This window comes from Cherax quadricarinatus, chromosome 14, assembly GCF_038502225.1.
Source record: "Cherax quadricarinatus isolate ZL_2023a chromosome 14, ASM3850222v1, whole genome shotgun sequence".
Classification (NCBI taxonomy): domain Eukaryota; kingdom Metazoa; phylum Arthropoda; class Malacostraca; order Decapoda; family Parastacidae; genus Cherax; species Cherax quadricarinatus.
Genome location: NC_091305.1, coordinates 36,080,466 through 36,094,271, shown reverse-complemented (window position 1 = coordinate 36,094,271; position 13,806 = coordinate 36,080,466). Strand labels below are relative to the sequence as shown.

Below are 13,806 nucleotides of genomic sequence, written 5' to 3'. Positions count from 1 at the left end.
CAACTCCGTGACTGTAGAAATACTTCCTAACATCCCTGTGATTCATCTAAGTCTTCAATTTCCAACTGTGTCCCCTTATTGCTGTGTCCCATCTCTGGAACATCTTGTCTCCGTCCACCTTGTGGATTCCTCTAAGAATTTTATATGTCGTTATCATATCCCCCCTATCTCTCCTGTCTGCCAGTGTCGTCAAGTCGATTTCCCTTAACCTCTCCTCGTAGGACATGCCCCTTAGCTCCGGGACAATCTTATTGCAAACCTTTGCACTTTCTCTAGTTTCCTTACATGCTTGGCAATGTGAGGGCTCCAAACTGGCGCTGCATACTCCAGTATTGTCCTAACGTACACAGTGTACAGGGTCCTGAATGTGTGTGCGTATGCGTGCTGGCGTGACGATGTGCGTACTGGCGTGACGATGTGCGTACTGGCTTGACGATGTGCGTGCTGGCGTGACGATGGAAAACACTAGCTCTGGAAGTGTTATACTTCCGTACTTTATCAGGAGCTGTGCAGTGTTGCAAGGGTTGCAACTGATGGGTTGAGGTTGAGGGGAAAGATTCTCTCAGAGATAAGGATGTGTCTGGCACATGATCAGTCCCGTCAAGCATCGAGACCACCACCAACTTGCCCACAGCTCGTTCCCGCACCTCCCTCTGGGAGTGTGTGTATTCTGTTTTCTGTAAACCCATCAGGATTTACGGAAAGCAGAATAAAGAATAACATGACATTTAATAAAGTGGTCAAAAGAGCGTCGACCATCAACTAGTCTACTGACATTGTGAAGTCATTTCTTTTATTTTATATTTATTTCCACAAACAATTTAGTTTTAACTGGAACTTTTTAATTAACACTTGGATCCTATTTGTATTAATATTGGTAGAATTACCGACAATATGTTAAGTAAAAGGACACAAATGCAACTAATGCGACATTTTATTGTGGCAACGTTTCGCTCTTCAGGAGCTTCATCAAATCTAGAGACCTAAATGTTGCCACAATAAAATGTCACTTTAGTTACGGAACTTATATGACTCCCTGTCACCTACTGATGAAAGTTTACAGAATGTTCTTCACATATGTGATGGTTAGCAGTAGTTTGCTTTAAAAAATATCCTGAATATTTCTTATCACATACCTGTCAACTCAGCTTCATATATTATACAGTCAGTGATGGTTTACGTATTCCTGAGTTTATGTATACCGCAGTAGATTACATTGTACATGTTTCCACCGAAGTGGCTAGTTTATTGTGCACCTCATATGTAACCTGTGGACGGTAGCGCGAGAGTATATAGATACACAAAAGGCCCAGGAACTAGGCCCTAAAGGGCCTACATATCTACAGTTCACTTATCTGTTACAAGCAACTTTAGGAAATTTGCTAAGCCTGGCCACTACAACATCAGTCAGTCTGTTCACATTGCAAGTTGCTCCATAAACATACTTATCTACGTTCATGTTATTATAGTGGGTTATAGATCTACTCAGGCTTCTAACTGCATTCCTATAACAATCATTTTCGTTATATACTTCTCTCATAATATAATTCCTAATGCTAGACACAGATATACCAAAGTTATATTCTACATTCTCCTTCTGGGTACTCTTCTTGGCTAACATATCAACTTTATTATGAAGGAGTAATCCAATGTGTGATGGGATCCATAGCAATTGTACATTAATTCCTTTGTCCCGGATTTTATGGAAACACAAAAGGCCTATTAACGAGGCCCAAAAATGATTATCAGGAATACATTTGGATTTATATCTACAGTTGACTTATCTGTTGTAAGCAAATTTGGGAAATTTGCTTAATATGTTAGGTATCTTATTTTCATTTAATAGGATATGTTGACATATCACATAGGTTATTATACTGACAATATAGTCTTTAATAAGTGGACAATGAAGCACATAGATCTACTCAGTGTTCTAACTGCATCCTCCTAACATTCAGTGTTGTTTACTTCTCTCCTGATATTATTCCTGATGCTAAACACAGATACATCAAATTTATATTCTTTATTTTTCTTCGTGGTTCTTTTCTTTGGTTAACTTCATCATAAAGGAATAATCCAATGTGTGATGGAATTCACAACATTTGTACATTAATTCCGTTTTTCCTCGGTATTTGTAATCATTCACAAGTATTTCTAGATATTCCTGAAAGGTTTTCATTCCTCTTGACTATCCCTTTTCTCACACTTGTTGACTTTCGCTGTATATCAATGTGTCTTAGAGAATTGCTGAAGTATACTTGAGTATCTTCACAAGTTCACCAGTATTTCCGAATACTACGAATATTCCTAAGAAATTTCGTACTTCCTACTTGTTGATACCTTACCAGAGTGAGATTCAATAACATTCCTTGAGACCTGCTTATTAAATCAACACAGTACTAACCGGTTTTCCCAAAATATTGTGGGCCGTGGCCTGATGGCAAAAGTTCTCGCTTCACACGGTGATTGTCCGGGTTAGATTCCTGGCAAGGTTAGAAACATTAAGCGTGTTTCCTTACACCGGTCGTCCATGTTCACCCATAAGTAAAGTGGATACCTGGGTGTTAGTCGACTGGTGTGAGTCGCATCCTGGGATATAATTCACCTAATTTGCCCGAAATGATCTGCATAACAAGTGACTTTCTATTTAGTATTATATCACTGACGTCAGCTAGGCCTGTATATGCCTTCACATATACTTGTAGAAATGAAGATATTATAAAGAGTCCCATGGAAATTAAAGGACCCCACTGGAATTAAGCCACTTTGTCTGACTTTTATTTTTGAGTTATGTTGCATGTTTATGAGACAGGAAAAACACACCAGCAACCCTACCATCATGTAAAAAAATTACAGGTTTCTGTTTTACACTCACTTGACAGGACGGTCAAGTATATATATATATATATATATATATATATATATATATATATATATATATATATATATATATATATATATATATATATATATATATATATACAGAACAACCACTGTGAAAGAATAGAGAAATTCCAAGTGCTTTCGTGGTGACTACTCACATTATCAAGGAACAATGAAAGTAAAGCATCAAAGGAAGGTATATAAAGGGGTAGCCCACACCTCACTATCAGATCCCACAACAAAGAAGCACCTGACGTGAGACAGCAGGCCCTCCGGCCGAACTAGACAGGTCCTTCACACAACCCACCAACAAACTACTCTACCCAAGAAATAAGAAATTTAAAAAAAAATTTATTTGTCCAATGTATTATTATATTCTTCCCAAATTCTATTAATTATAAATGGATCTAATTTATATAAACCAAAGGAAATGTTCATATTATTGTCAAAACTGCTTTTTATGAAACAAGATTCAATTATATTCCTATCGACCATGGACTTGCTTGATACTACTTTCTCAACTTTTTGAAAATCAATGGGATGGTTAAAATATCTTACATGAATAAATAGAGCATTGGAATCTTGTCCAGTTCTAATGCTATGTTTATGTTGTTTTAATCTTAGTTCGAGATTTTTACCAGTTTGACTGTAATAAACTTTATCGCAAATTTTACAAGGAATCTTATAGACACATCCATCAGCATTTTGGGGGGAATTCTTTATCAAAAGTTTTTTTTACTGTATCAAGATTTTGGAATACAACTTTAATATTAAAAGTCTTAAGAAGAGAAGGCATATCAACCAAGTTTTCATGGTAAGGGAGAACCAACATATTTTTAGTTGAATAAGGCTGGTTGTCCCTTTTTGGATTGTAAAAAGTATTTCTAGCAACTTTGAAAGATTTATCAATTACATTTCTTGGGTATTTCAAATCATTACCTATTTCATAAATTTTGGATATTTCCTCATCTATGAACTCTGGACTACAAATTCGTAAAGCTTTCAAAAACATTGATGAGAAAATAGACAGTTTAGCTCTATCTTGATGGGACTTTTAATATTAAAGCTGTATTCAAAAATCTTGATACAGTAAAAAAACTTTTGATAAAGAATTCCCCCCAAAATGCTGATGGATGTGTCTATAAGATCCCTTGTAAAATTTGCGATGAAGTTTATTACGGTCAAACTGGTAATAATCTCGAACTAAGATTAAAACAACATAAATATAGCATTAGAACTGGACAAGATTCCAATGCTCTATTTATTCATGTAAGAGATTTTAACCATCCAATTGATTTTCAAAAAGTTGAGAAAGTAGTATCAAGCAAGTCCATGGTCGACAGGAATATAATTGAATCTTGTTTCATAAAGAGCAGTTTTGACAATAATATGAACATTTCCTTTGGTTTATATAAATTAGATCCATTTATAATTAAAAGAATTTGGGAAGAATTTAATAATACATTGGACAAATAATAAATTTTTAAATTTCTTATTTCTTGGGTAGAATAGTTTGTTGGTGGGTTGTGTGAAGGACCTGTCTAGTTCGGCCGGTGGGCCTGCTGTCTCGCGTCAGGAGCTTCTTTGTTGTGGGATTTGATAGTGAGGTGTGAGCTACCCATTTATATACCTTCCTTTGATGCTTTACTTTCATTGTTCCTTGATAATGTGAGTAGTCACGAAAGCGCTTGGAATTTCTCTATTCTTTCACAGTGGTTGTTCAGCATATTTTGAAATCACCTGTTTACTGTGATCTTATTGCATATATATATATATATATATATATATATATATATATATATATATATATATATATATATATATATATATATATATATATATATATATATATATATATGCAAAACAACCACTGTGAAAGAGTAGTGAAATTCTAAGCGCTTTCGTTACTACTCACAATGTCAAGGAACTATGAAAGTAATACATCAAAGGAAGGCAATTAAAGGGCTTAGACCACACCTCACAGTCAACTCCCACAACAATGAAACACCTGACGCGGGACAATACCGGACTCATAAGAAAGAGGAATACTGCAGTAGGTCCACTGGTCCAACTAGACAAGTCCTCACGACAACCCACCAACAAATCATTCTACCCAAGAAATAAGGTTTATTATTTGTCCAATGTATTATTAAACTCTAACCAAATTTTATTAATTATAAATGAATCTAATTTATACAAACCTAAGGAAATATTCATATTATTTTCAAAACTGCTTTTTATGAAACAAGATTTAATTATATTTCTGTCAACCATGGACTTGGTTGATACAACTTTCTCAACTTTTTGAAAATCAATTGGATGGTTAAAGTCTTTCACATGAATAAATAAAGCACTGGAATCTTGTCCAGTTCTAATGCTATATTTATGTTGTTTTAATCTAAGTTCGAGACTTTTACCAGTTTGACTGTAATAAACTTTATCGCAAATTTTACAAGGAATCTTATAGACACATCCGTCAGCATTTTCGGGGGAATTCTTTATCAAAAGTTTTTTACTGTATCAAGATTTTTAAATACAACTTTAATATTAAAATTCTTAAGAAGAGAAGGCATATCAACCAAGTTTTCATGGTAAGGGAGAACCAACATATTTTTAGTTGAATAAGGTTGGTTGTCCCTTTTTGGGTTATATATATATATATATATATATATATATATATATATATATATATATATATATATATATATATATATATATATATATATATATATACAATATATATATATATATATGTATATAATATATACATCTATATATATATATTATTATTTTTTTTATTATCACACCGGCCGATTCCCACCAAGGCAGAGTGGCCCGAAAAAGAAAAACTTTCACCATCATTCACTCCATCACTGTCTTGCCAGAAGGGTGCTTTACACTACAGTTTTTAAACTGCAACATTAACACCCCTCCTTCAGAGTGCAGGCACTGTACTTCCCATCTCCAGGACTCAAGTCCGGCCTGCCGGTTTCCCTGAATCCCTTCATAAATGTTACTTTGCTCACACTCCAACAGCACGTCAAGTATTAAAAACCATTTGTCTCCATTCACTCCTATCAAACACGCTCACGCATGCCTGCTGGAAGTCCAAGCCCCTCGCACACAAAACCTCCTTTACCCCCTCCCTCCAACCCTTCCTAGGCCGACCCCTACCCCGCCTTCCTTCCACTACAGACTGATACACTCTTGAAGTCATTCTGTTTCGCTCCATTCTCTCTACATGTCCGAACCACCTCAACAACCCTTCCTCAGCCCTCTGGACAACAGTTTTGGTAATCCCGCACCTCCTCCTAACTTCCAAACTACGAATTCTCTGCATTATATTCACACCACACATTGCCCTCAGACATGACATCTCCACTGCCTCCAGCCTTCTCCTCGCTGCAACATTCATCACCCACGCTTCACACCCATATAAGAGCGTTGGTAAAACTATACTCTCATACATTCCCCTCTTTGCCTCCAAGGACAAAGTTCTTTGTCTCCACAGACTCCTAAGTGCACCACTCACTCTTTTTCCCTCATCAATTCTATGATTCACCTCATCTTTCATAGACCCATCCGCTGACACGTCCACTCCCAAATATCTGAATACGTTCACCTCCTCCATACTCTCTCCCTCCAATCTGATATTCAATCTTTCATCACCTAATCTTTTTGTTATCCTCATAACCTTACTCTTTCCTGTATTCACCTTTAATTTTCTTCTTTTGCACACCCTACCAAATTCATCCACCAATCTCTGCAACTTCTCTTCAGAATCTCCCAAGAGCACAGTGTCATCGGCAAAGAGCAGCTGTGACAACTCCCACTTTGTGTGTGATTCTTTATCTTTTAACTCCACGCCTCTTGCCAAGACCCTCGCATTTACTTCTCTTACAACCCCATCTATAAATATATTAAACAACCACGGTGACATCACACATCCTTGTCTAAGGCCTACTTTTACTGGGAAAAAATTTCCCTCTTTCCTACATACTCTAACTTGAGCCTCACTATCCTCGTAAAAACTCTTCACTGCTTTCAGTAACCTACCTCCTACACCATACACTTGCAACATCTGCCACATTGCCCCCCTATCCACCCTGTCATACGCCTTTTCCAAATCCATAAATGCCACAAAGACCTCTTTAGCCTTATCTAAATACTGTTCACTTATATGTTTCACTGTAAACACCTGGTCCACACACCCCCTACCTTTCCTAAAGCCTCCTTGTTCATCTGCTATCCTATTCTCCGTCTTACTCTTAATTCTTTCAATTATAACTCTACCATACACTTTACCAGGTACACTCAACAGACTTTATTATTTTTATTTTATTATCACACCGGCCGATTCCCACCAAGGCAGGGTGGCCCGAAAAAGAAAAACTTTCACCATCATTCACTCCATCACTGTCTTGCCAGAAGGGTGCTTTACACTACAGTTTTTAAACTGCAACATTAACACCCCTCCTTCAGAGTGCAGGCACTGTACTTCCCATCTCCAGGACTCAAGTCCGGCCTGCCGGTTTCCCTGAATCCCTTCATAAATGTTACTTTGCTCACACTCCAACAGCACGTCAAGTATTAAAAACCATTTGTCTCCATTCACTCCTATCAAACACGCTCACGCATGCCTGCTGGAAGTCCAAGCCCCTCGCACACAAAACCTCCTTTACCCCCTCCCTCCAACCCTTCCTAGGCCGACCCCTACCCCGCCTTCCTTCCACTACAGACTGATACACTCTTGAAGTCATTCTGTTTCGCTCCATTCTCTCTACATGTCCGAACCACCTCAACAACCCTTCCTCAGCCCTCTGGACAACAGTTTTGGTAATCCCACACCTCCTCCTAACTTCCAAACTACGAATTCTCTGCATTATATTCACACCACACATTGCCCTCAGACATGACATCTCCACTGCCTCCAGCCTTCTCCTCGCTGCAACATTCATCACCCACGCTTCACACCCATATAAGAGCGTTGGTAAAACTATACTCTCATACATTCCCCTCTTTGCCTCCAAGGACAAAGTTCTTTGTCTCCACAGACTCCTAAGTGCACCACTCACTCTTTTTCCCTCATCAATTCTATGATTCACCTCATCTTTCATAGACCCATCCGCTGACACGTCCACTCCCAAATATCTGAATACGTTCACCTCCTCCATACTCTCTCCCTCCAATCTGATATTCAATCTTTCATCACCTAATCTTTTTGTTATCCTCATAACCTTACTCTTTCCTGTATTCACCTTTAATTTTCTTCTTTTGCACACCCTACCAAATTCATCCACCAATCTCTGCAACTTCTCTTCAGAATCTCCCAAGAGCACAGTGTCATCAGCAAAGAGCAGCTGTGACAACTCCCACTTTGTGTGTGATTCTTTATCTTTTAACTCCACGCCTCTTGCCAAGACCCTCGCATTTACTTCTCTTACAACCCCATCTATAAATATATTAAACAACGACGGTGACATCACACATCCTTGTCTAAGGCCTACTTTTACTGGGAAAAAATTTCCCTCTTTCCTACATACTCTAACTTGAGCCTCACTATCCTCGTAAAAACTCTTCACTGCTTTCAGTAACCTACCTCCTACACCATACACTTGCAACATCTGCCACATTGCCCCCCTATCCACCCTGTCATACGCCTTTTCCAAATCCATAAATGCCACAAAGACCTCTTTAGCCTTATCTAAATACTGTTCACTTATATGTTTCACTGTAAACACCTGGTCCACACACCCCCTACCTTTCCTAAAGCCTCCTTGTTCATCTGCTATCCTATTCTCCGTCTTACTCTTAATTCTTTCAATTATAACTCTACCATACACTTTACCAGGTACACTCAACAGACTTTATTATTTTTATTTTATTATCACACCGGCCGATTCCCACCAAGGCAGGGTGGCCCGAAAAAGAAAAACTTTCACCATCATTCACTCCATCACTGTCTTGCCAGAAGGGTGCTTTACACTACAGTTTTTAAACTGCAACATTAACACCCCTCCTTCAGAGTGCAGGCACTGTACTTCCCATCTCCAGGACTCAAGTCCGGCCTGCCGGTTTCCCTGAATCCCTTCATAAATGTTACTTTGCTCACACTCCAACAGCACGTCAAGTATTAAAAACCATTTGTCTCCATTCACTCCTATCAAACACGCTCACGCATGCCTGCTGGAAGTCCAAGCCCCTCGCACACAAAACCTCCTTTACCCCCTCCCTCCAACCCTTCCTAGGCCGACCCCTACCCCGCCTTCCTTCCACTACAGACTGATACACTCTTGAAGTCATTCTGTTTCGCTCCATTCTCTCTACATGTCCGAACCACCTCAACAACCCTTCCTCAGCCCTCTGGACAACAGTTTTGGTAATCCCACACCTCCTCCTAACTTCCAAACTACGAATTCTCTGCATTATATTCACACCACACATTGCCCTCAGACATGACATCTCCACTGCCTCCAGCCTTCTCCTCGCTGCAACATTCATCACCCACGCTTCACACCCATATAAGAGCGTTGGTAAAACTATACTCTCATACATTCCCCTCTTTGCCTCCAAGGACAAAGTTCTTTGTCTCCACAGACTCCTAAGTGCACCACTCACTCTTTTTCCCTCATCAATTCTATGATTCACCTCATCTTTCATAGACCCATCCGCTGACACGTCCACTCCCAAATATCTGAATACGTTCACCTCCTCCATACTCTCTCCCTCCAATCTGATATTCAATCTTTCATCACCTAATCTTTTTGTTATCCTCATAACCTTACTCTTTCCTGTATTCACCTTTAATTTTCTTCTTTTGCACACCCTACCAAATTCATCCACCAATCTCTGCAACTTCTCTTCAGAATCTCCCAAGAGCACAGTGTCATCAGCAAAGAGCAGCTGTGACAACTCCCACTTTGTGTGTGATTCTTTATCTTTTAACTCCACGCCTCTTGCCAAGACCCTCGCATTTACTTCTCTTACAACCCCATCTATAAATATATTAAACAACGACGGTGACATCACACATCCTTGTCTAAGGCCTACTTTTACTGGGAAAAAATTTCCCTCTTTCCTACATACTCTAACTTGAGCCTCACTATCCTCGTAAAAACTCTTCACTGCTTTCAGTAACCTACCTCCTACACCATACACTTGCAACATCTGCCACATTGCCCCCCTATCCACCCTGTCATACGCCTTTTCCAAATCCATAAATGCCACAAAGACCTCTTTAGCCTTATCTAAATACTGTTCACTTATATGTTTCACTGTAAACACCTGGTCCACACACCCCCTACCTTTCCTAAAGCCTCCTTGTTCATCTGCTATCCTATTCTCCGTCTTACTCTTAATTCTTTCAATTATAACTCTACCATACACTTTACCAGGTACACTCAACAGACTTATCCCCCTATAATTTTTTTGCACTCTCTTTTATCCCCTTTGCCTTTATACAAAGGAACTATGCATGCTCTCTGCCAATCCCTAGGTACCTTACCCTCTTCCATACATTTATTAAATAATTGCACCAACCACTCCAAAACTACATCCCCACCTGCTTTTAACATTTCTATCTTTATCCCATCAATCCCGGCTGCCTTACCCCCTTTCATTTTACCTACTGCCTCACGAACTTCCCCCACACTCACAACTGGCTCTTCCTCACTCCTACAAGATGTTATTCCTCCTTGCCCTATACACGAAATCACAGCTTCCCTATCTTCATCAACATTTAACAATTCCTCAAAATATTCCTTCCATCTTCCCAATACCTCTAACTCTCCATTTAATAACTTATCCCCCTATAATTTTTGCACTCTCTTTTATCCCCTTTGCCTTTATACAAAGGAACTATGCATGCTCTCTGCCAATCCCTAGGTACCTTACCCTCTTCCATACATTTATTAAATAATTGCACCAACCACTCCAAAACTATATCCCCACCTGCTTTTAACATTTCTATCTTTATCCCATCAATCCCGGCTGCCTTACCCCCTTTCATTTTACCTACTGCCTCACGAACTTCCCCCACACTCACAACTGGCTCTTCCTCACTCCTACAAGATGTTATTCCTCCTTGCCCTATACACGAAATCACAGCTTCCCTATCTTCATCAACATTTAACAATTCCTCAAAATATTCCTTCCATCTTCCCAATACCTCTACCTCTCCATTTAATAACTCTCCTCTCCTATTTTTAACTGACAAATCCATTTGTTCTCTAGGCTTTCTTAACTTGTTAATCTCACTCCAAAACTTTTTCTTATTTTCAACAAAATTTGTTGATAACATCTCACCCACTCTCTCATTTGCTCTCTTTTTACATTGCTTCACCACTCTCTTAACTTCTCTCTTTTTCTCCATATACTCTTCCCTCCTTGCATCACTTCTACTTTGTAAAAACTTCTCATATGCTAACTTTTTCTCCCTTACTACTCTCTTTACATCATCATTCCACCAATCGCTCCTCTTCCCTCCTGCACCCACTTTCCTGTAACCACAAACTTCTGCTGAACACACTAACACTACATTTTTAAACCTACCCCATACCTCTTCGACCCCATTGCCTATGCTCTCATTAGCCCATCTATCCTCCAATAGCTGTTTATATCTTACCCTAACTGCCTCCTCTTTTAGTTTATAAACCTTCACCTCTCTCTTCCCTGATGCTTCTATTCTCCTTGTATCCCATCTACCTTTTACTCTCAGTGTAGCTACAACTAGAAAGTGATCTGATATATCTGTGGCCCCTCTATAAACATGTACATCCTGAAGTCTACTCAACAGTCTTTTATCTACCAATACATAATCCAACAAACTACTGTCATTTCGCCCTACATCATATCGTGTATACTTATTTATCCTCTTTTTCTTAAAATATGTATTACCTATAACTAAACCCCTTTCTATACAAAGTTCAATCAAAGGGCTCCCATTATCATTTACACCTGGCACCCCAAACTTACCTACCACACCCTCTCTAAAAGTTTCTCCTACTTTAGCATTCAAGTCCCCTACCACAATTACTCTCTCACTTGGTTCAAAGGCTCCTATACATTCACTTAACATCTCCCAAAATCTCTCTCTCTCCTCTGCATTCCTCTCTTCTCCAGGTGCATACACGCTTATTATGACCCACTTCTCGCATCCAACCTTTACTTTAATCCACATAATTCTTGAATTTACACATTCATATTCTCTTTTCTCCTTCCATAACTGATCATTTAACATTACTGCTACCCCTTCCTTTGCTCTAACTCTCTCAGATACTCCAGATTTAATCCCATTTATTTCCCCCCACTGAAACTCTCCTACCCCCTTCAGCTTTGTTTCGCTTAGGGCCAGGACATCCAACTTCTTTTCATTCATAACATCAGCAATCATCTGTTTCTTGTCATCCGCACTATATATATATATATATAAACACTCGTCTCTGGCTGAAGGAGACTCGAACCTACGAACCTTGGAACAAGGTACGCAGTGCTATACCAAACTCAACACACTGGACAATAACTTGGCTGCACGCCAAGGTATTGTCCAGTGTGGTGAGAATGGTATAGCACTGCGTACCTTGTTCCAAGGTTTGTAGGTTCGAGTCTCCTTCATCCAGAGATCAGTGTTTGTGTATATTTCGCCTGCTCTTGCGAATTCCTTGTATATATATATATATACACACACACACACACACACACACACACACACAAAGAGAATAAGAAATATTAAATTTTCTGGAGACGTAGATATCCAATATATTAATGAACTGTAAAACGTGTGAAAACGAACGTTGTTTAGTATGTCTACATTGGCTTATTAATGTGAGATTGTGTAGTGTTGTGGAGTAACTTGTAGATCACCAGGGCTGTATGTCCTTTGTAGTGTAATGCAGCACTAACAACATGCTTGTGTGACCTGTGAACTCTTCTTCCGCAGGTGTGTGCGACCTGGCCAGCGAGGGGAGTCACCTCAACACCATGGGAAGAGGTGAGAATATGACCAGAAGTCACTTCAGGGCAGTGACACACATGGGAGGGCAGTGACATACACACATGAGAGAGTAGTGACTCACATGAGAGTGCAGTGACCCACCTGAGAGGGCAGTGACACACATGAGAGGGCAGTGACATACCCGAGAGGCAGTGACACACATGAGACACAGTAACACACGAGAGGGGGACAGTAACACACAAGGGACAGTAACATACAGGAAGGAACAGTAACACACACGAGGGACAGTAACACACACGTGGGACAGTAACACACACGAGAGACAGTAACACAAACGAGGGGCAGTGTCACATACGAGAGACAGTAAACAAACACGAGGGATAGTGCCACATAAGAGGGACAGTAACACACGAGACAGGGACAGTAGCACACACGAGGGACAGTAACACAAGAGACAGGGACAGTAGCACACACGAGGGACAGTTACACACACGAGGGGACAGTTATACACACGAGGGGACAGTTACACACACGAGGGGACAGTTACACACACGAGGGGACAGTTACACACACGAGGGGACAGTTACACACACGAGGGGACAGTTACACACACGAGGGGACAGTTACACACACGAGGGGACAGTTATACACACGAGGGACATTTACACACACAAGGGAGAGTAACACAAGAGACAGGGACAGTAGCACACAAGAGGGACAGTAACACAAGAGACAGGGACAGTAGCACACACGAGGGACAGTTACACACATGAGGGAGAGTAACACACACGAGGGACAGTAACACACACGAGGGAGCAGTTACTCACACTAGGGGACAGTTACACACACTGGGGGACAGTTAAACAGACGATGGGACAGTTACACACACTAGGGGACAGTAACACACATTAGAGGACAGTTACACAAAAGTGGGACAGTAACACACACTCTAGGGGACAGTAACACACACG

At 39.9% G+C, this 13,806-nt stretch overlaps 1 protein-coding gene across 1 annotated transcript in view; it reads left to right on the top strand.

Moving 5' to 3' along the window:
- Positions 1-13,806, top strand: part of LOC128698520 (histone-lysine N-methyltransferase SETD1B-like) — a 438,732-nt gene that overhangs the window by 208,236 nt on the left and 216,690 nt on the right. The window contains exon 3 of the mRNA XM_070084956.1: positions 12,821-12,871. Coding sequence (XP_069941057.1) covers positions 12,821-12,871 — 51 coding nt within the window. The remainder of the gene's footprint in view (positions 1-12,820; positions 12,872-13,806) is intronic.